This window comes from Oppia nitens, unplaced genomic scaffold (genome assembly GCF_028296485.1).
Source record: "Oppia nitens isolate AA-2021 unplaced genomic scaffold, nextdenovo-longstitch-racon4-pilon3 scaffold7_pilon_pilon_pilon, whole genome shotgun sequence".
Taxonomy (NCBI): Eukaryota; Metazoa; Arthropoda; class Arachnida; order Sarcoptiformes; family Oppiidae; genus Oppia; species Oppia nitens.
This window is the reverse complement of record NW_026533251.1, coordinates 576,479-599,996: the sequence shown is the minus strand read 5'-3', so window position 1 is coordinate 599,996 and position 23,518 is coordinate 576,479. Positions and strand designations below refer to the sequence as shown.

At 25.5% G+C, this 23,518-nt stretch overlaps 10 protein-coding genes across 10 annotated transcripts; 3 read left to right on the top strand and 7 right to left on the bottom strand.

Annotated features, from left to right (window-relative positions):
* Positions 1–346: 346 nt before the first annotated feature.
* Positions 347–1,319, bottom strand: LOC128963230 (uncharacterized). The gene is made up of 2 exons (XM_054309730.1): positions 1,163–1,319; positions 347–1,104 (listed from the first exon to the last, which is right to left on the bottom strand). Exons 1-2 carry the CDS (start codon positions 1,296–1,298, stop codon positions 362–364), a joined length of 879 nt encoding a protein of 292 aa, XP_054165705.1. The 5' UTR covers positions 1,299–1,319; the 3' UTR covers positions 347–361.
* A 792-nt stretch (positions 1,320–2,111) lies between these two features.
* LOC128963276 (uncharacterized protein F36G3.2-like) lies at positions 2,112–3,085 on the bottom strand. Its single transcript, XM_054309779.1, has 2 exons — positions 2,926–3,085; positions 2,112–2,827 (listed from the first exon to the last, which is right to left on the bottom strand). Exons 1-2 carry the CDS (start codon positions 3,083–3,085, stop codon positions 2,112–2,114), a joined length of 876 nt encoding a protein of 291 aa, XP_054165754.1.
* Positions 3,086–4,321: 1,236 nt separating this feature from the next.
* LOC128963275 (uncharacterized) lies at positions 4,322–5,303 on the bottom strand. Its single transcript, XM_054309778.1, has 2 exons — positions 5,132–5,303; positions 4,322–5,070 (listed from the first exon to the last, which is right to left on the bottom strand). The coding sequence occupies exons 1-2, from the start codon at positions 5,301–5,303 to the stop codon at positions 4,322–4,324; spliced, it is 921 nt and encodes a 306-aa protein (XP_054165753.1).
* A 651-nt stretch (positions 5,304–5,954) lies between these two features.
* Positions 5,955–6,983, bottom strand: LOC128963274 (uncharacterized protein F36G3.2-like). The gene is made up of 2 exons (XM_054309777.1): positions 6,787–6,983; positions 5,955–6,700 (listed from the first exon to the last, which is right to left on the bottom strand). Exons 1-2 carry the CDS (start codon positions 6,956–6,958, stop codon positions 5,955–5,957), a joined length of 918 nt encoding a protein of 305 aa, XP_054165752.1. The 5' UTR covers positions 6,959–6,983.
* Positions 6,984–10,261: 3,278 nt separating this feature from the next.
* Positions 10,262–12,285, top strand: LOC128963272 (uncharacterized). Its single transcript, XM_054309776.1, has 4 exons — positions 10,262–10,390; positions 10,473–10,792; positions 11,745–11,802; positions 11,902–12,285. The coding sequence occupies exons 1-4, from the start codon at positions 10,345–10,347 to the stop codon at positions 12,210–12,212; spliced, it is 735 nt and encodes a 244-aa protein (XP_054165751.1). The 5' UTR covers positions 10,262–10,344; the 3' UTR covers positions 12,213–12,285.
* A 2,334-nt stretch (positions 12,286–14,619) lies between these two features.
* LOC128963388 (uncharacterized) lies at positions 14,620–15,179 on the top strand. The gene is made up of 2 exons (XM_054309891.1): positions 14,620–14,746; positions 14,808–15,179. The coding sequence occupies exons 1-2, from the start codon at positions 14,704–14,706 to the stop codon at positions 15,155–15,157; spliced, it is 393 nt and encodes a 130-aa protein (XP_054165866.1). The 5' UTR covers positions 14,620–14,703; the 3' UTR covers positions 15,158–15,179.
* Positions 15,180–16,327: 1,148 nt separating this feature from the next.
* Positions 16,328–16,966, top strand: LOC128963378 (uncharacterized). The gene is made up of 2 exons (XM_054309881.1): positions 16,328–16,386; positions 16,490–16,966. The coding sequence occupies exons 1-2, from the start codon at positions 16,341–16,343 to the stop codon at positions 16,882–16,884; spliced, it is 441 nt and encodes a 146-aa protein (XP_054165856.1). The 5' UTR covers positions 16,328–16,340; the 3' UTR covers positions 16,885–16,966.
* Positions 16,967–17,449: 483 nt separating this feature from the next.
* On the bottom strand, positions 17,450–18,250 carry LOC128963263 (uncharacterized). The gene has a single exon (XM_054309763.1). The coding sequence runs from the start codon at positions 18,248–18,250 to the stop codon at positions 17,450–17,452; it is 801 nt and encodes a 266-aa protein (XP_054165738.1).
* An 832-nt stretch (positions 18,251–19,082) lies between these two features.
* LOC128963262 (uncharacterized) lies at positions 19,083–19,847 on the bottom strand. Its single transcript, XM_054309762.1, has one exon. It carries the CDS (start codon positions 19,845–19,847, stop codon positions 19,083–19,085), a length of 765 nt encoding a protein of 254 aa, XP_054165737.1.
* Positions 19,848–20,478: 631 nt separating this feature from the next.
* LOC128963260 (uncharacterized) lies at positions 20,479–21,309 on the bottom strand. Its single transcript, XM_054309761.1, has one exon. It carries the CDS (start codon positions 21,307–21,309, stop codon positions 20,479–20,481), a length of 831 nt encoding a protein of 276 aa, XP_054165736.1.
* Between the last annotated feature and the right edge of the window lie 2,209 nt (positions 21,310–23,518).

Genomic DNA, 23,518 nt, shown 5'->3' with positions numbered 1-23,518 from the left:
TAATTTTTAAAAATATTATATTAAGTATTGTCTATAATTTTATTCCGTATATTTTGTAATAATTTCAATTGAAAATAATTATTAGTAATTAAAATAAAAAATTTTATCCCAAATACAAATGAAATTCAGTATTTAAAATATATTTTAATAAAACAAACAGTACTACTGTACAGTATAATTCACTTTAAATACTTGTAATTATAAGTATTTTATAATAAATAACTTATTTATAAAATCATAATAACCGGTAAACAATAACTTATTAAGAAAAATAAATCGAGATTTAAAATTAATTAATTTTATTTATGAAAAACTATAATTATTAACTAATTTAGACTCAAGAATGTCGAATAAAAAAAATCTAAAATGGATAGACATATACATTGCATATACAAAATTGTTTGTCTATCTGTGCATTAATAGACTGTTTGTTGAATAGCGCCGGTCTATCCAATTGATAGGTGAGTCCCAATCTCTTTGCAATAGTAATTGATTTTTGGTTTGTATTCCACGTATAGTACAGAAAGTTTTCTCTCCGTTCTTGTGGTAACAGAAGACAGCATTGACTGAACAATAACTCTGCGATATCTTCATTGTCGGCATAAAGTGGTCCACACATTGTTATTTCAGCGATAGCAACATAAACAATACAATAACCCACGACCTCCTGGTTCTCATTAATGGCCACTAGATTCCAAGTATCAGGACTTTTGATAACTTCATTAATATAGTCCTTTCTGTCCAAACCGTTTGTAACTATGCTATCATACTTTGATACAAGTGGTAACAATTCATCATTGATTGGACACAAAGTTATGCCATCAATGCTTTTGACGACATTATCGTTGACCTCAACATTGCCCGCCATATTGACTACTCGTCGATCGGGTATAAACTTGAATCCACATCTTATTTTATATATATCTCCCATTGTATCGCTGACAGCAAACAGGCCTACATTTCTATCTCCCATATTAGCCATAGCTGAGGCCCACAGTGATTGTCCGACACCTTTTCCTCTATGCTCAGGTAGTACACAATAGCCGCCAACAAATCCTAAATCGGAGGCTATGTTGACTCCGAGACAAAATCCGATAATTTTTTCTTAAATATATTAATTTTAGTATTAAATTTAATGTTTATTTAAATTATTATTACATACCAGTGCTCCGATCGATGGCCACTAATACTCCGCTCGGAAATATCGTACGAAATATTTTCGGTCCGTGTCTTAAGCCGTGTTTAAAACCGCCGGCTCTTAGCATTTGTATGACGGCATCGCTTTCCGATAATTGCATTTCGCGTACCGTATAATCAACTAAACTATTTTCACTCATTTTATTTAATATAATTACAAATTAAAAAAATAGTAAATGACAATTCAATTATATATATAAATTAAGTTTAATTTGAACAATTATTTAGCATAAACTAAAAAAACAATAATATATATATTTTTAATAAATATACTAATTTACCAATTAATTCATACAGTATTTATATACTTAGTAATACTATATAACTTTAACATTCATATAAGCAATATTATAATTATAATATTCAATAGTTTTATCACTATGGTATATACTATAGATAATTTAGAAAATAAAAACTAAATTTTACAGTAAGATATTACTATTAGATTGTAATAATTATTATTAGAAAAAATAACATGTCTCAAAAATATACACACAAAAATGTACAGTAGTTTTCAATGTATTTTAAAAAAATGTGACGTTACTTGTTTTAACATATATTTTCATATAATATTACAAAATATATAACAGTTTCAAGGTTTTTGAAAATAAGATGAATAGCTGTCTAAAATATTTTTGACAATTCTACCCAAATATCTATGATATACAGTATATCATATAAATGACATTGACAAACATAATCATAAATGATAATTCAAAATTTAATTTTTTCAATAGATTATAAAAATACTACTAAAGTAGTGTTTTTAAAAAAAATAATAATATCATTATTACTTTATTAAATTTATATAATATTCTAAGTTATTTTGAAATTATTAATTTAAGAAAATATATAATGTATGGAATATTTTTTTCATCAAAAATTATCTACTATTGATATATATATATATATTATTAATTATAAAAATCAAAATGGATGAACATATACGTTGGACACACAGTATTGCTTTTCTGACTGACCATAAATGTCCTCTTTGTTGAAAAGAGTAGGTCTTTCCCAATGAAAGTCGAGTCCCAATCTCTTTGCAATACTAATAGACTTTTGGTTTGTATTCCACGTATAGTACAGAAAGTTTTCTTTCCGTTCTTGAGGTAACAGAAGACAGCATTGACTGGTCCACACATTGTTAGCTCAGTCACAGTAATATATAGTACACAATAGCCGACGACATCCCGGTTCTCATTAATGGCCACCAGATTCCATGTATCAGGACTTTTGCATAGCTCTTCAATATAGTCTTTACGATCTAATCCTTCGGTGACTTCTGTATCATATTTGGCAACTTTTGTTAGCACTTCTTCATTAAGTGGACATAAAGTAATGCCATCAATATGTTTGACTACATCATCGGTGACTAGAATTTTGCCGGTCATATGTATGAGCCTTCTATTGGGTACAACACTGAACTCGCATTTTGTTTTGTATATATTTCCCATTGTATCGCTGACAGCAAACAGGCCTACATTTCTATCGCCCATATTAGCCATAGTCCTGTTCCAGAGTGACTGTCCGATTCCCTGTCCTCTATATTCTGGAAGTACACCATATCCGCCAATAAATCCTAATTTTTTCGACACATTAACGCCAACACAAGCACCGATAATTTTGCCTAATATTTAATAATCAATATACAGTATACGCTTTTCAGATTATATTATTTTATCATAAATAAATTAAATTTATTAAATAAATATTTTTCATACATACCAGTGCTTTGATTGTCAACTACCATAACTCCACAGTCAAACACTTTATGGTATAATTCTGGCGACCATTTGAAAGCATTGACAAACTTGATATCTGTCCACAATTGGCGGACACTATCGGTGTCTTTCAATTGCATTTCACGGATAATATATTTTGTCATATTTTCGGCGCTCATTATTATTATTAAGAAATGAAAATATTTTAAAATAAAATATTATTATTTATAAAAAAAGACAAAGTAATGAATTTTTTTTATTTTGAAATAAATGTGATTAATGTTTGCAATTTATAGTATTTTCATTTTATTTATGTAAATTTTTTTAATTAAAAAATTATTAAAGTACACAATGCACTTATCATTTGATAATCATTTATTATTCTAAAAAAACAAAACATATTTTCACTTTTTTATTTAATCAATAAATATTATATCAGTTTTATAACTAAATATTACATACATTTCATAAATACTGTTTAAATAACATTGGCTTTCATGTAATATTGATAAGTAATTGTATTGATATTAATAAATTTAATTTGATAAAGTGATAAATATTAAACTAATAAAATTGAATTAAAATTTTATACCCAAATCAGATAAACTAAAGTGCTGTCTGCACTTAATATTAGAATTGTTATAAATTGCTGCTAAATATTATAATTAATTGGTTTACACTATTTTAGATTTTAATAATTATAATTAAAAATAATTTTTTAACATTTAATTTTTGTTAATAAGTTGCAGACATAAAGTGATTAACAGTTTTGGTCACTCGTTTGTTGTCATAAGACTGTCACACATATCATACAAATTATTTTAAATGTCTATATAATGCTTCGCGGATAATATATTTATTTATATTATTACTAATCAGTTTATAAATTAAATATTGGCCATAAAAATACTAAAAAATTATTAAAAAATAAATTTGAATTAAATTGATCTGTTCATAGTTAAGTTTAATTGTTTATTTTAAATTAATACAGTGTACTTTAATATAGATACTTTAAATTAAATATAACAACAAATAAAACTACAATATAGAGTAATTTATTTTAATAAGTTTCTATAAAGTTTCCTAATTTTTAATGTTTTTAGTATCCAACTCTTACTGTATAACATTATTTTGTATAAATCAATTGAACAGAATTTGTGCTTCAAATTTATAAATGCAATATTCCAGCAAATTTACTATTAATAAATTTACAAACATTTTATAATTTGAAAAATATCAAATTAAAATTGTAATTTCTTAGTTTATAATACATTTATTTATCAAAATCGACAGAAAAAATATAATTATAATTAAGTTGAAATAATAAAAGTGCATATTTTAATAAAAATTTATATTATATTTTTATAAAAAAATTAACAGAAAATATAATAGTTTTTGTATTAAAAAGGATACAAAAAGTTATCAGAAATGCAAAATTGTTTATCTATATGTTGTCCCTCATAGTTATGTCGTGTCAGTAGAAATGGTCGATCTTTTTGATAGATAAGTCCCATACGTTTTGCTATGTCTATTGCTGTTGGATTTGTCGTCCAACACGTGTAAAGTATGTTATGTGTGTATTTGGATGGCACGCTTTGAAAGCACGCGTTAACCAAAAGCTCGGCTATATCGGCACTATTGGCATACAGTGGTCCAACTTTGGTGACACCCAAAACCGTTGCATACATTGCAACATAGCCTACGACCTCACGGTGTTCATCAACAGCGGCTAAACACCACGTATCCGATGCTTTGCTCAGCTCTTCAATGAGTATCCGTCGATCTAAACCATCGCATACATGAKCATCATATTTGACTATTGTCGGCACTATATCTTCGGTAAACGGCTGCAAAGTTATGCCGTCAATAACTTTATTGACAACACTATCGTTGACCACCACTTGACCAGTCATATGAACCAATCGTCTATTGGGTACATAAGTAAAGCCGCATTTAGTCCGATAAAGTTCACCCATTTTTTCATTGAAAGCAAACAGACTGGCATTTCGGTCGCCGATGTGGTTCATGGCTTTGGACCAAATTGCGTGTCCGATGCCCTGTCCCTGGAGTTCCGGTTGTACACAGTAGAAGCCAATGTAGCCGAGATCATGTCGCGCGTGGACACCACGACAAAAGCCGATAATTTTCTCTTAATTTTGAATATTATTGTTAAAATAAAGTAAAATATTGTTATTATAAGTGATGCTAACCTGTGTCGACATCCTGAGCTACAAATAGTCCGCTAGTGTGGACACGCCTGTAGATACCGATACCGCATGACATCGGCGAAAAGCCTACCGTTTTCCACAAACTCTGTAGCTCTGCCTCATCGGACAGTTTCATCTCACGTATAACAAATTGGACGACTTTTTTGGTGGTCATTATTTTTGTTGTTGACTATATTGTTATATTATATAACTTATTTTATTTACAAAAATAAAATTTAGTGAAAAAAAATTAGATATATTCTATAGATATTGTATAAGATATATAAAAAACATTATACAAAAACCTATATAACAAAATTATTATTTAATTTTAATTTATATACAAAGATAATAATATATAGTATACACTGAATCTAAATTATTAATTTGATAATTTTATCTTTTAAATGATGTAATTTTATATTAATATTAATTACTAGTGCATTATGTACTATACTAATTTACAGTATTATACTGTGTAGTACTGTATAATATAATTTAAACATAATATCTATAAAATATGTAACATATGATTTTTGTTTCAAGGTCAGATTTCTATAAAATTTTTAAAACTGTATGAAATTATCAACAATATAATTTTAGGTTGCAAAACTGGCTAGAAATATTTTTTTTATTAATTTGATTTGTATTTTTGATTCAAAACATATTTATTTTCAAAATATTTAGTCTATAAAAATAATAAAAAATGATTTTTGTAAATATATAGATTTAATAAAAAATATTAAAAACTTATGTTTAAAATTAAAATTTAAGCAATAACAATAATAAATATAATATAATTATATATTAACAATAATTATGAATATTAATATGGATAGAGAAAACTATTAGAAATACAAAATTGTTTATCTAACTGTCCATCAACTAGTTTTTTGTTAAATAAAAACGGTCTGTCCTTTAAATAGGTCAGTCCTAAACGTTTTGCTAAACCAATTGACTTGTCATTAGTATTCCAACAATAATATAAAAAGTTATTTCGTCTTTCAACCGGCAATTGATGACAACACTGACCTACTAATAGCTCAGCTATCTTATCATTGTCGGCATAGAGAGGTCCAACCATTGTCACCTCAGTAGTGGTCGTATATATAATACAATAGCCAACAACATCGCGGTTCTCATTAATTGCCACCAAATTCCAAGTGTCGGGGCTTTTGGTCAGTTCCTTGATATAGACAGTGCGGTTCAATCCGGCGCAAACATTGCTATCATATTTGACCACAAGTGGCAGTATTTCATTTGTGATAACAGACAAAGTGATGCCATCAATATTTTTAATGATGTCATCATTGACCACTACTTGGCCAGTCATATGGACCAGTCGTCTGTCGGGTACAACACCGAAGCCACACTTTGTGCGATAATAATCGCCCATTGCTTGTGTGGCGGCAAACAGTGCAATATTCCTGTCGGTGCCCATATATGTCACTGCTTTGGCCCACAAAGCGGCACCGATTCCCTGTCCCCGGTATTCTGGTTTAACACTATAGCCGCCAATAAATGCCAAATCGTTGGTGAGGTTAACGCCATCGCAATAACCGATTACCTGACCTGAAAATAACACAAAAGATTAATTATTCATGAATTGACTGTTGAAAAATATATAACCTATCAGCAAATCTATGTCATATAACTACCTGTGCTGACATCCTCGGCCACGAATAGACCCTCACTGAATGATTTGCGCCATATTTCCGGCCCATATTTCATAGCCATAAATCCCGATTCAGTCCATATTTGGCGAACACTGTCCGCGTCCGATACCCGCAACTCTCGTACCAGATATTGACTAACCTTTTTTACCGACATATTTGATATACATATAGTTTTTTGTATAATTAATAAATTCTTCAAAATCTTAAAATTTATTACATAATATTAAATAAATAATAATTTTTATTAAAAATGTGATTTTATATTATTTATTTGTTATAGTAATTTATATCCCCCCAAATAATTGGCTTAATTATTATGCTATTGACTTGTTTTTATTTGAAAATATAAAAACTATACATGCGTAAATAATATATTATTGAATAAATGCATTTAATTGTAAGTTTAGCGCATGTTTTTAAACAACAAATAATTGTCAAGGTTTTTTAGAAGTCTAAAATTTAGGAATTTATTTTTTAGATACTAATAATTATTAAATAATCAAGATCAAATAGTTTATTTTATAAATTATAATGATCTAAAAATACAATTTTTTTTTATACATTTAACTATAATATTATAAATTATATTTTTTTCAATAATATGCTATACATTAGTTAAATGCAATAGTTAAAATTTATATCACTTATGTTTTCACGAACTCCTGAAAGGAGTACGTATATGCATTCTATAAGTCGGTCTGTCTGTCCCACGAGGACATAGGTTCGAATCCACTCTCTGCTACAAATGTTTTTTGATTATTTTTTTAATTTTGTGATTTTTTAAGTTTATTTTTTAGGAAATTAAAGAAATTGGTGTCCAAAAATTAATTAAAATTTTTTTTTAATTTATTTTGAATTTTTTAAAAAATTTTTTTGATTTTTTTTCTTTTTTTTCTTTTTTAAGTTTATTTTTCACGAAAATGGAGAAAATAGTAGTTTATTTTGTAATACTGAATCATTTGATACCCTACATGACTATAGTTGATTTTATTTTATCATACTGAATTTAATTTTTAATTATATTAGGAGTTCGTATGGAAATGCTTTCTAGCATTCTCAACTGGTTTATTCTATAAAATTTAATATATTTTATGCAGTTTTCTTTAGAAATAATAAAAAAAGTATATCACAAGTGTATGCAATTTTATTAAAAAAATAAAAAAATGTAAAATATATCTTATTTGATTAATTATTATAAAATTAAATTACTGAATTGTTTATTAAGGATATAAATTTATATTATACATATTTTTTTGAATATATTGATCTTAATAAAATAACAAAATTAAAAAAATTTAAAGTGATTATGCTATTTAATTAAAGTGAATTTCAAAATTATTATAACTTATATAAAATACTCTAATGTACTGTACTTTATATAAAACAAATGGTAATTACAAAAATTAATCATCATTGTTTTATAAACATAAATAAATACGATTGTCTAAAATGTTTTACTGGTATATTAAAACTGATTTTATTTCACTTTAATATCTAATTTCTATATTATAAAATCTAATGTATCTATAAATTATAGACTATAATAACAATTTTTTTTGTTTTATTAATTAAGCTAAATTACAATTAGTTAATATATATATATATATACTTAGTCAGCATATGTAGTAAAGTAGTAAAAGTAAGTGTTTTAGTCTAAAATTTATTATTTAGTCTATAGCTGTTAAACAAGTATTAACTTAATTATTGTAATTTTGTTTTCGGAAAGCTTTTAAAAAAGTATTCTATTTTATTTCACTATGTTTTTGATATTAGCATTTATTGTTGTTTGTATCAATCTTATTGGTAATAATATATATTTAAATAATTAATATATAGTTTTTTAATTACCATAATAGATTTTATTTTATTTTCCAAATAGCATGTAATCCAATGCAAAACAATTTGATGATGATGTCGTTACCGTTTGCACCGGAAGCCAACCAATTGGAAGTCCTGGGCAATTTACTACAGCCATTGTTATCAGGTCTATTGGGACCCATTTTAACTTTAGTTAGCGGTCTATTGGGATCAACACTATCACCCTTAGTCGGCAATCTCATCATTTCTCTATTATCTCTATTGAATCCATTGTTACCCCAATTAAGAGATCTATTGTTACCAATTTTATTGCCAATAACTTTGGCATTGATTGCAGCAAAATAACAACTTTAATGATACTAATACTAACTAAACATTTTAGTATATTTTAAAAATTATTTTTTATATTATAATGAAATTAATAAATTCTTTTAAGATTTTTTAATATAATTAATTAATATAAATAATGAATTAATAATTTTATTATTTTTTTCTTACTTTTATGTATTATTTGTTAACAATTATTTCAAATAAACTTGAAAAAAGTTTTTCCAAATAAATATGTTTATTTAAGTTTATATTATTTATGATATAAATATTTCTAGTTTAATAATTAAATTTTATAATAAATATAATTTTATAAAATCTAATGATTTAAATTGTTTTTAACTACTATATGATCTCTATGATTATATATTATTAATTTAATAATTATAATTACATTAGACAAATTTTAAATTGATTTTATATTATAGAAAGTTTAATATTATTAGTAAATAATTAACCAACAAAAAACGGTAACTATTCATTAGACTATTTTATTTATAATTTAAATTTCAATTAATGTTTTTTTTTTAATTTAAAGCAAAAAAATAGTATTCAGTATAATAATAATAACCTTTTTTAAGAAAAAATTCATTAAATACATAACAATTTACAGTATTAACTAAAAAGCATTAATTATACTTTAAAATAAAACTAAAAACTTTATATTTTTATATTGATAGTTACATCTAATTTGTATTTTCTAATAATTTGTATTTTTTCTAGTTTGTATCTAATATTGTATTTATATTGTATTTATACAATATTTTAATAAAAATAAGTTTTTCCACACTTTAAATGTACAAATTATTATAATTTTTAAATAAAGTTACTTAATTATTTTTTATATTAATAATTGCTTATTAAACAAATAATTTGATTTTATTAAATTTCAAAACACTAAACGTGATTATGCTATTTAATAAAACTGTTTCAAAATTATTTTACAACTAATATAAACACTACTACTGTATAGTTAAATAAATAGTGTTTTTACAAAAAAATTAACCATCATATATTTACGTAAATAAATAATAGTGAAGAAAATTATATATATTTAACCTGGACAATTTTCTCAATACATATCTATTTTCTATAACAAAAAATTTAACATAATAACAAATTTGTTTTTTGATGGTCCTAATAATTTAAATGTATTTACAAATTGCTTTCTTTAAAAATTTAATTAAAAATAATTTGATAAATATTGACAAAAAATATCGGTAAAAATTAAACATAATTGTCATCATATATAGTAAAATTATGAAACAATTTGTCATATATAAGCTCAATATCTATGCCTTTAATTAGTTTAGTTAGTCTATAGCTTTCAAACGAGTATTTAGTAAATTATAGTTTAGTCAGATATTTATAATTTGTAATTTTTATTTTCCAATAATGTTGTTAAAAGTTGTATTGATTGCCGTATTGGTCAACCTAGTTGGTAATATATATATATATAATATATATAATTTATATAATATATTACTAATTATTATATTATTTAAAAAAACAAAAACATTTAGCCTGTAATACAGTGCAGGACATGATGACAATGATGATAAATGCGAGATCGGCACCGGAAGCCAACCAATTGCAGCCCGTTTTGGATTTACTCAAACCTCTAACCGATGGTTTACAACAATTGTTGACTACACTGTCACCAGTATTAAGCATTTTGAATCCCATATTGGGTCCATTGTTGGGCCCATTGGGACCCTTATTAGGTATAGTACTCCTTGCTCTAACCGGTTTACTAATCGCACTGTTGGGTCCAGTATTACATGAGTTAAAGTGGATATTATTACCACTTATAACTCCACTTACTCTCGGACTGGTGTTCTCTAATTAATAATTGTATTATTAAATAATATTAATAATAATTGTTATTATAGTAATAATAGAAAATTATAATTATAGTATTGTAAATTTTTTTTTAACTTTAATAAAATAATAAATTGTAATAAAATCAAAATTAATTATTTTTTTAAAAATAAATAATAATAAATAAATTATTGTTAAAATAAAAAAATTGCTAATGTTTTTTTAAATTAAATTGTTAAAAGTTTCTTATATTTCACTCAATAATGTGATAATATTTGAAAATGATTTGAAAGTAATATTAGAAAAATTAATTTATTAATTATTTATTTATTTTAAAAAGAACATTTAAATTAGCATAATTATTTAAGATTATAAATTAATTTTTAATTATAGTTATATAATTTTGTATAGAAAAAATATTATTTGTAACTATTATACAATACATTTTTAATTACAAAAATATAACTAAAAATATCTAATCATCTAATGTTTTGTAAATTGATTACGTATTTTAATTGTGTACTACTGGTTATGACTAATATATAATTTATATTTTAAAATTACAAAATTAAATAAATATTTCTTTTAAAAACAGTACTCTTAAAAATTAATCATCATCATTGACATAAAAATTAATTTTATATAGTGACTATAACAAAATATAAATTGAACCTTGACAATTTTTGTGTGTAAATTAATTTATCTGCATTACTATACATAATATATAGATTTAAATACTATTAGTCTAAAATGTACAGTACAATTATGAGTTACAGTTAGTGTATAAAATAATTAACAATAATTTAATTGTGTCGAATAAACCTGGACATATTAGTCATCATAGGTATAAATATGCAATATATACCTATATAGCCTGAAAAATATTTGCTAGTATAAATTAGTTATTCATCTAACTTACAACAGTATAATTAAGTTATTAAAATTTTTTTTATCAGATCCTCAAACAATCATAATTATCAATGTCTTTGAAAGTAGTAGTCGCTTGTATTGCCGCTCTGGTCACTCTAGTCGGTAATAATAATAAATAGATTATATTTAGTATTATTCAAAAGTATAATATTGTTAATAATAATTTTGTATTATTTTTGTTTACCTCCTCTCCTAATATAGCTGGTAAAACAGTTGAAACTGAAATGATGGTACAGCCACTGGCACCGGAAGCAAACCAATTAGATGTTTTACTCGATCCTGTTATTAGTCTACTCACTGGTATTTTGATGCCATTGTTGAGTGGGGTTTTAGGAAATGTTTTAAAACCTCTTTTACAATTATTGTCCGTCCCATTGGATCCGCTACTAACTCCACTATTGGTTCTTTTGGGCACTTTGTTGGCCGCACTTTTGAAGCCATTGTATCCAACATTAAAACCAATATTATTGCTGCCGTTATTAGCACTGGAGGCGGCATTAAATTTGGCATAACTTTAATTAGTATAATGATCTAGATTATAAACAATTTGTTTTTATTTTAATGTTTGTTAATATTTAGATATTGGGTGTTTAACTTTTTTTTAAATAAAAAAAAATAAAATATTTTTTTGTAAAAAATAAACTTTGTTTTTTTGTGCAAATCTAATTTAATATTTGTTAAGTAGAATTAATTTAAAGCTTAATAATAATACATAATTAATTAGTAGTATATTATGTGACATATTATTACGGGTAGGAAAAAGTTTCGAGACAAAATTGCATAAAAGTTGAAACTAATTTAATTAATTAATATCAATGTCTTGATTTATAAAATATTCGCCGTCTTTATCTATGATCTTCTGCCATCTCATCGGTAACTCATTCATCCCTTTGCTGAAGAAGGCTTCGTCTTTATGAGCCAAATAATCATTGATGGCAGTTTTGACCCCCTCTTTGTTATTGAAACGTTTACCATCTAAGAAATGCTGCAAAGATCGGAACAATTAGTAATCGGACGGTGCGATATCTGGGCTATACGGTGGGTGTGCCATGACTTCCCAATCTAGGGTTACCAACTTTTGGCGGGTCATTTTTGAAAAATGACTACCCGTTTGGCTTTTTTGCCGGTGAAAACTCATGAGGCACCCAAACTCGAGCCAAATATCTCGTTCCAATCTTTACCAAATGATTCCAAACAGTCTTTTGGTCCACCTCGAGTATCATACCATCTCCGTGGTACTTAATCTGGGGTCTTCATCTATCAGGGATCTGATATAATCGTCATCAACCTTTGATGGCGCACCCGATCTTTCTTTGTCTCCCAGACAATAGTCTTTATTGTCAAATCGCTGAAACCACTCGTATATCTCTTCTAGAGAAAGCATTTGGATACACTTCATTAATTTTCTTGAATGTCTCTGATGCACTTGATCCACGACGATATTTGTTAAGCATGACATTACGGATATGTGGATCTCTTGATGATATTCTATCTACCTCTTTTACTTTTGAAGACATCACCAAAACAACTGATCACAAATGAAAACTAAAGTATTGACTACTGATTTGATTATATAAAATTATGACAACAATAACAGAGACCATACAGTAATGACATAAACTTAGGTTTCTTTGTTTGTCTCGAAACTTATTCCTAACAGTAATATTATTATTATAAATATTTTACTTTTTTTTAACTATACTATCGGATTCCAAGTTAAATTACCTATAGATCTTAATTAGAATTACAATAATTATAATAATAGGATTTTTAATTTAAAAAAATTGAATATATAATATATGTATCAATTTTGTTAACTCTAAAAATTATATTGTAATACAAGATAAAAATATAAAAAACAATTTAACATGGTTATCTAATAGATAAAAATTACTGTAAAAACTTTCTAAAATTTTCAAAAATTTTATGTTTTTTCTCTCTATTGGACGAAACTAAATTTATTAAATTTAAAGTATTAATTTACAAATATGATATACAGATTGTGTAACTTAATTGTATTTAATATAATAGTTTTAACCAATAGCCGATATGATAAAAAGTCATATCATTTATGACGCAAATTAAAATAGCGTAAATTTAAATTATTTAAAAAAAATTTTGATTTATATATATTTAATTAAAATTTTTAATACTGATAATTATTTATTGTAATTAATTAATTAAAATTTTGATAATTTTATAAACTATATAAATTATTATATAATTATTTTTTGTCTATTTTAAAGTTAATTTATTGATAAAAAATAAAGATATTTGTAAATAAAAATTAATTAAATAGTCTTTGTTTATCTAAATATATTAAATAGATTACTCATTGAATTTATTTTGTAATTTAATCATAAGTTTAAAAAATGATTTTAATTTTTTATGTTGTATTATTAAATAAATAAATGTTGATTAATCAATATTATAATGTTATAGTAGTTTATTTTACAAAATCAATTTAAATAAACAGTAAAACAATAAACAACAAAAATAATCATCTTATTAAATAAATATAAAGTTATTAATATTAAGTTAAAAATATAATCTTAATAAAATCAATTAATTATTAAAATGCATTAATGTTTTATTAGGTGAAGTCAATTTATTGTTTATATTAAGTTTGATTTAAAATTAAAATTTTAGATAATATAAAGATCAATATAAATAACAATAATTATTTAATATTCTTAAATTATAGATTATTTTAATTAAGTAAAAAACTAAATTCAAAAATTATTGAAAGATTTTCTATTTAATAAGTTTATTACGGAATTAATATTACAAAATACAGTATAAGAAAACAAAATTTAAATTATCATTCTATTTAAGTAATACAAAATTGATGTAATCAAATATTTATTTAAAAATACATGTATACCGGCATTTAATTCAAGGCAATAATTTTTATTAAACTAAGTTAATATACAATAATAAGTTTTAAGTACTCACTACTCTGTTTAAGCAAAATAATAATAAGTATTATTATAAATTTTAAAAATGTTGAAAATTGTGTGCATTGCCACTATTGTTGGCCTAGTCGGTAATTATTAACTAATATATTATTTTTATTTTAAATAACAAATATTATTATATCTATATAGTTAGCAGATCTGTTGAAAAACTAGAGTCCATGGAGTTTAAGGCATTAGCACCGGTAGATTCAATGCAATTGGAATTTCTATCCGATTTAATCAATCCGATTGTTGGCTTTTTTAGCAATTTGGGGGCACAATTGCTATCTGAATTGAAACCATATTTACTATCATTTATAGGTGTAATAGTCAGTGTATTTTTGGCAGGTCTAACACCAATATTGCCTCAATTGATTTCACTATTTCTAGCTTTATTTGTACCGATATTGACAGCAGTGGTATCTCAATTGGCACCGGCATTGATCGCACAATTACCGCAGATATTGTCTGGTGTGGTCAGTGGACTTTTTAATGGCTAAATTAATTGGTCATTAAGATTATGGAGAAAAATGCTTTAATTAAATGTTAAAATAAAATTGATTTTTAAAATTATTATTATTTTGTCTATTTTATTTTAATAATTTAGTTTAATAATATTCTTAATTATTATGTTGGCGAAGCTATTTAGATATATATATTTTTTGAAAACATTAGACATTTAACTATTTATAACAATTTAAATATAAATATATATATATATATATATTACTGATATGTGAATTGAGTAATAAAAAGTTCACAAACTATAACACATGTCCACTCAACCCCTGCCGACCTCCCGTATCGCTTACAGCACTGGTAGCCAAAAAATTCCAGTGCATATGTGGTGACCAACGCTGATCAGTGGTATCAGCGAAACGATGGCCTATCGTTCACATTATCACTAGTTTAGTGATTGATAAGTGTTTTCAACCATAAAAGTAAGCAAAAACTTACTGTAAATTTTATTCTTAATACTATTTTTTAAAACTAATGTTTGAAAGATATTTCTAAAAAATAATTAATTAACTTATTTTCTATATTTATCTAATTATTTACTGTTTATAAATGTTTAGTGTAATGCAAATTCAATAGTCTTATTAAAAACTTATACTAACTATTATTAAATTTTTTAATTATATTTATGAATTTAATTCATAATATTGATATGTAGTTATTATAATAATGTTGTATTTTACGCCTACTTGTAAACATCAATTACAAACAGTCAATTAATTACTTAATTGTTGTTTTTAGTTAGCTATTAATTATAACAAGATTATTGTCAATCATAACTTTTAATATTAAGTTTTTTTTAAATCATAAGATACTAATTTATTAATATAAGTTAGGCGTTACAATTAAATTAAACTATTCTAAATTCTAAATTAAAAATCTAAATTAAAAAAAATAATATATTATAAAATAAATTATACTTAATAAGCACTATTAATATTACAAAATATAGTATAATAAATTAAAATTTTAATTATCATCCTTTTTAAGAAATATACATTCATCCAATCAATTATTATGAATTGAAAAATACACTGTACTGTACTGTACATGTATATTTAAACAATTATCTTTATTAAATTAATTTAGTATTACAATAATACTGTAAGTTAAATTAACAACATATTTAACTTGAAATTTATATTATAATTATAAATTTAAAAAAATATGTTTTTAAAAATTTTGTCCATTGCCACTATTGTTGGCCTAGTCGGTAATTATTAACTAATATATTAACTATTATTAACTATATTTTTTATATGATATAATAAATAAAGTATTAAAAAAATATTAATAATTTTTTTTATATCAAATAGTTAGCAGATCTATAGAAAAAATGGAGTCAATGGAGTTGAAATCATTAGCACCGGTAGATGTAATGCAATTGGAATTCCTAAATGATTTACTCAATCCTATAGTCGGTCTTTTGGGTAATATTGTGGCACAACTTTTGGCATTATTACAGCCTATTCTCATACCAGTGCTCGGCGTAATAGTTGGCATACTTTTGGCACTTTTAACACCAATATTGCCGCAATTGATTCCAATATTAGTGCCCGTATTGGTGCCGCTATTGGTTCCAGTGTTAGTTCAATTAATACCGGCTCTGGTGCCGGCATTGGTGGGACAGTTACCACAGTTAGTGACCGGAGTGGTCGGATCGTTACCACAATTAGTGACTGGAATACTTGGCGGACTTTTTCAAGGATAAATTAATTGTTTTACACATTTAATGAAAAATGTTTTAAATAATTATTCAAATAAAATTAACTTACTTTTTAAATTTAAATTTTGTTTTTATTATTTATTAAAGTTTTATAATATTCTTATTATTTTTAAAAGACTAATAAGTTAAGAGATTTTAAAAATTTATTTTATTTGTTTTTGATATTTATTTAAGTAATACTATTTATCTAACTGTATGTTTAATGATGTAAAGATTGCAGACTTGTTTAAAATTATATGAATTTATTATTATAATAAAATTATAATTATTTTTCTATTTAAAAATTTAATTAAAAATGCATTGATATTTATAGTATTTACAATTAAATTAAATTATAATATAATTAACGGCTATCTTAATATCGCCTGTTTTGCGACACAAATAAATAAAAATCAATAGATTTATGTGTTTTTAAATTAGTTATTAATTATTTTTAAAAATTTAACACATTTTATCAATCAAATATTACTAATCTGTATATTTTTACATAAAAGTTTTAATTATTTGAAAATTAAAAACAATTAATTTTTTTTATTATTTGTGTAGTTGTTTATTGATGTGCCGCCCATTTCATTGCTTGAAATAAAAATTTATTTTGTGTTTCGCTGGCAAATGTCGACGACTTGGTCTGATGTTTGCCGTAATCCATGAGATTGTGTCCCACATTCATATAGATAGCCCGATGATGTTTGTTGGCCCAAATAACCGGATAATAGCCACTGTGCCAGGTCTGGGACGGGTCGGTACCCAACGGAAAACTCGACGGATCAATTGAGGCCAGTATTTCAATGTTTTGATTATTTCGCAGATCATTACTCCAGGCGTACCATTCATTAACACAGGCTTCAAATTTTTGGGGAATGCCAGCCATTGCCGGATGTTGGGGACTGTCCACATGTAGTGTGGCTTTGGTTGGCCACCACGTGTTTTTCACGTACGAACCGGCACCGAACAGTGTATTATAAAACCATGACCACTTGGATGGGTTTTGATTGAACAGTGACACATGAAAAGCCAACAGTCCGCCTCCCTGTTCCAACCAGTGTTGTAATTGTTGTCTCTGTTCATTACTGTAGGGAACGTCGTCGAGAAACAGTACCAATTGATAGTTTTTCAGATTGTATAGCTCATCCCAATTACTAGTACTGCGATAGGTATAGCCGTTGGCCGAGGCGTGCTCTGGAAACCATCGGTTGGCCTCATTGTAGAAACTGGTGTGCGCTTCGTCTCCAGTTGTCTGCCAAAAGGCCAACACATTGAACGCACTGTTGTTACTACCGGTACTGTTGTCAATAGGTAAGGCCTGACAGAGACCCAGTACCGTCAATACTATGAATAATGTTAAGTTCATTATTTGTTTTATTATTATATAGAAATATTTATGAGCTATACTTTACCAATTTAATAAGTTTTTATACCAAACCAATACTTTATAAGTTTATGAGTACTGAACCTAATCTAACAATATCTATATTATTGTAAATTATACTTAAATACTGTATAAGTTAGTACAAATTGTATAAAGTATATATCAATAGTTACTTAAATACAGTACTTATTTAATACATTATATGATAAGTTAGTAGAATAATATACTTTGAACTAAAAGTTAGTCTAGAAATGAATTTTTTTATATTAATAAATTGTTTTTCCAATGAATCAATTATACTGTTTAATCTAATAATAATACTAATAATAAAAATGAATTATTGTTTGATAAAATAATCCCTCATTAAAGGATAATTATGTGACTATTATTATTATTATTATTATTATTATCAATCTAGAATATAACTAATTGAATAGTGTAAGTATTTGCAATCAATAAACAATTTTTTTTTTAAATATTTTATTTACTAATATTTTAAACATTATAAATTAAACTAACATGTTATAATTAAATTAATAATATAGTTTATATTCTAATAAATTAAAATAATAGAAACAAATTTAATATGCTAACTTGAATTATTATGATAATATTTAATTATTTATAAAGTTATCTAAGGCATAAGCTATTAATGTAAGAATATATATAGAAATAAATAATTTAATATTTATAAAAAATTTTATTATTATAAATTTTATATATTAATTTATTATATAAATAATCAATTTACTAAATAAATTGCACCAACATTTACTAACTTTTTTTTATTAAAAATATATTACATAATATAAACCTATCGATTAGCTAGATAATTTAGTGCATTAAATAAAAATTGATCTTGGTCGCGGGCAGCAAACGTCCATGATGTATTTCTATGATGAGCATAATCCATATTGTTGTGACCAAAATTACAGTAAATTGCCCGAAACTTTTTCATCGACCAAATTACCGGATAGTAGCCGCTATACCAGGACTGGTTCGGGTCTGTCCCGACCGGGAACGATGAGTTGTCGACTGAGGCCAGTATCTCAATGTCGGGATTGCGGCGCAAATCCTTTTCCCAGGCATACCATTCATTGACCGATGAATCAAATTTATTAGGCAATCCATTCATTGTCTGATGATTGGGACTATCAATATGATAGTGTATTTTTGTGGGCCACCATGTGTTTGACTTAAATCTACCGGTGCCTAAAAACGTATTGAAAAACCATGGCCATTCGTTTGGATTGTCATTGAAAGCAGACACATGAAAGCCCATCCAACCGCCACCGTTCTCCACGTACTGTTCGAAAGCCCGGTGCTCATCATTGCCCATAGCATAGTGTACGTCATCGAGAAACAGTATGACCTGATACCGGCGCATATTTTCTACAGTCATTTGTTCCATATTATTTGTGGCCGTATAGGTGTATCCATGAGCTGATCCCTGTGCCGGAAACCATTTGTTTGCTTCATTGACAAAGTTTACGTGTGCCTCATCACCGCTTGGCACCCAAAATGCTAGCACATGAAAGGGATCGCTTGTAGGCTTACTATGAATTAGGGCAGTGCCCATGTAAAATAATAGCAGTGTAAATAATTTCATAGTTTCTTAATTATTGATGAATTGTAAAATTTAATCCACTAAAATTAATTTTTAAAATAATAATTTTTGTTAATATATTAGATAGTTGTCAATTTTATAAGAAAAAATATATTTCATTTAAACAAAATAAAGTACAATATTATTAAATATCTTTTTAGAAAATATCAAACAAGAGGTACTTTTAATTTTTTTAAAGATTATATTTATTAAAATTAATTCAATAGCGTACACATGTTTCAGGATATAATTGCACACTTAATCCTTGATATAATATGAAAATATTATTTACAAATGTTTTTTTAAAACAATATTAATCTATGATTATATTATGATACCTTGTACCTTGCTCAATTGCTCTTGTTTTGTTTAAAGATACACTTATTGTTTTAAGTTTCAATATATTTTCAAGGTTAAATATAATAAATAGTATTTAGGTAGTTTGAAAATTTCATTTATTTATTAAACTTTACTTTAATATTTTAATAAAAGAATTTAGAAGAATTTAATTAAAAAATATTTAAAAGAATTAAAAAAATATAAAAGATTTTATTTATTTGGTAATTATATAAATCAATAAAACAATAGCATTAATATCACATATTTAGAGGACAGCCCTACCGGCCGCCCAATGCATGGCCTGAAATAGAAACTTGTTTTGCTCTTCGCTGGCAAACGTCGACGACTTTGTTTGATGTTTACCGTAATCCATGAGATTGTGTCCCACATTCATATAGATAGCCCGATGATGTTTGTTGGCCCAAATAACCGGATAATAGCCACTGTGCCAGGTCTGGGACGGGTCGGTACCCAACGGAAAACTCGACGGATCAATTGAGGCCAGTATTTCAATGTCCTTATTCTGGCGCAGGTCGTGCTGCCACCGGTACCACTCGTTAACACAGGCGTCAAACTTTTGCGGCAGTCCTTTCATTGCCGGATGATTAGGACTATCCACATGTAGTTTAGCTTTGGTTGGCCACCACGTATTTGATACATATCTCCCGGCGCCAAACAGTGTATTGTAAAACCATTGAAATGTGTATCCCGGATCGGCATCGTTATACATGGACGCATGAAATGCAATTAGACCGCCTGCTCCTGATTCCAGATAATGTTGTAGCACCCGGTGCTGACTGTCAGAGTAGGGAACGTCATCGAGAAACAATAAAACCTGATATTTTTTTAGATTTTCAGCAGTCAGCTCATCCCAGTTGCTTGTGCTTCTGTATGTGAAGCCGTGAGCGCTGGCCTGTTGTGGAAACCATCGATTGGCTTCATTGTAGAAACTGGTGTGCGCTTCGTCACCAGTAGTCGCCCAAAATGCCAACACATTGAAAGCTTCGGCAGTACTGTTGGTGTCGACAACAGTAGGCATAGCACTGGCGATGCCTATTGTGCTTAAGACAATTATGGACACAATTGTGGTTATCATGTTTATTATGTCAGACAATTAAAAAATTTTATTAAAAACTTTCTTTATATAGCTTTTGTGTAAAGTGTAAGCATTGTGTAAATTTATAATATCATATCATATCACTCACTAATTGTGATAAAATTATGATAATTTTAAAAATATATTTTTTTCTTATTTTATTTTATTATTTACAATTTGACATTAAGTGAACCCTTTAATAATTTATAAATAAGTAAACCAATAAATTAACACAATAACAATATAATAATAATCTGATTATTTTATTAACTTTTATTAAATATATTATTATATATTAAATATGAATGGATTCTGTAAATAAATCAGTTATTAAAAACAAAATTTTAATTAATGAAATATAAATTCGATTATTTATAGTAACATAATTAGTTAATAAATAAAATTGTATTATATTTACTGTAAATTAGATTTATGAATAGATTTACAATTTTCAATTTGTGTAAACAATTTATTTTGTAAACATCGAATTAAGATTATTATTTTTTTAAAAAATATAATAATCTAGGAATAAATCGTGTGTAAGTGTGTTTATATATATATATATATATATATATATATATATATATATATGGTTATTTATTATTAGTCAATAAATTAGTTTGTAAGTCAAGGAGAGAGAGAGAAAGAGAGAGAGAAAGAGAGAGAGAAAGAGAGAGAGAGAAAGAGAGAGAAAAAAAGTGAAGAGAGAGAGAGAGTGTGTGAGTAAGAGAAAGAGAGAGAGAGAGAAAGAGAGAGAGAGARAGAGAGAGAGAAGAGAGAGAGAGAGAGAGAGAGAGAAAGAGAGAGAGAGAGAAAGAGAGAGAAAGAGAGAGAGAGAGAGAAAGAGAGAGAAAGAGAGAGAAAGAGAGAGATTATTTGTTTTTTTGTCAAAAGATTAGTTATGATTTTTGTTGTTCTTTTAACTAATATATACTGTATATACGTTATATAATAATAATAGTTTAGATATTTTGATTAAAAATAAATTGCAAAACCTTACTTATTTTATTAAATAAATGGAGATTAAAAATAAAAGTACATAACATTTACTTAAGTATATTATAAAGTTTTACAAAAAAATCTAGTATTTATATATTACAATATTATACGTAGAGTATTAAATTATAAATAAATTTTTGCTGATCATCCAGGTGATTTTGCGCAATTGTACTCTACTATACAAATATCTTAACAGTCTATGCATTAGTAAAGAAAACTTCAACGGTTTATACTGAACTTCACCGACACATAAATACTACAATAAATTGATTTAAAGCTATACTATAGTGTATTTCGTCATATCATATAATAAGTAGATTATATATAATATATTATATAAATTATTTTCAAATTTATTTTCAAATTTGTTTTGAATTTATGATGAATATTAAAATTGAGAAATCCATTTAATGCTAACAAAAATTATTTCATGTATTTATTATACTGTATAGCGTTATCAATGATGTAATTTACTTTCTATATAAATACATTGTATTGTATATATTGATGACATCTTTAACAGAATAACAATAAATTATATATTTATTAAACATAAACAATAAAATTTATTATATCTATAAGTATTTACTAAAAATTCCCATGTTTAGAAATAAAATTTTATATACTCATAATTATATCGTATAAACAAAAATTTAATATTTAATTAATTATAAATATAATGTGTAAATTTAAAAATTAATGTTAATATGTTTCAAACATAAGGTAAGAAAATAATGTTATATTTAAAAATGTTTTAATATCTATGAATTTATAAAAAAAATTATATTAAATTTTAATATTAATTATTTTTTCTATTTATATATTATATTTTTATTTTAGATTATGAATTCATTAAACGACACGCTATCTAAAATGACATTTGTTGAAAATAATGATATTTTTAGCAGTTATTGGTTTCACATTATATTAATAATTTTCTACACAATTGTATTTTTGCTTTGCTTTTTAGGTGAGTAATAAAATAAACTAATTATATATTAATTATATAATGTATATATTATAGTATAAAGTTATATAATCATCATAAATCAATATTATTGTATTATATTTGTTAAACATATATATCATATACAATAAACTGTTATAACTTTTAAAATCGTATAAAACTACTCAATGAGTCTAAAAATAGATTTGTTTTAATAATAAAATCTTTTGTGTTAATGTATAACATGTTGACTATATATAATTT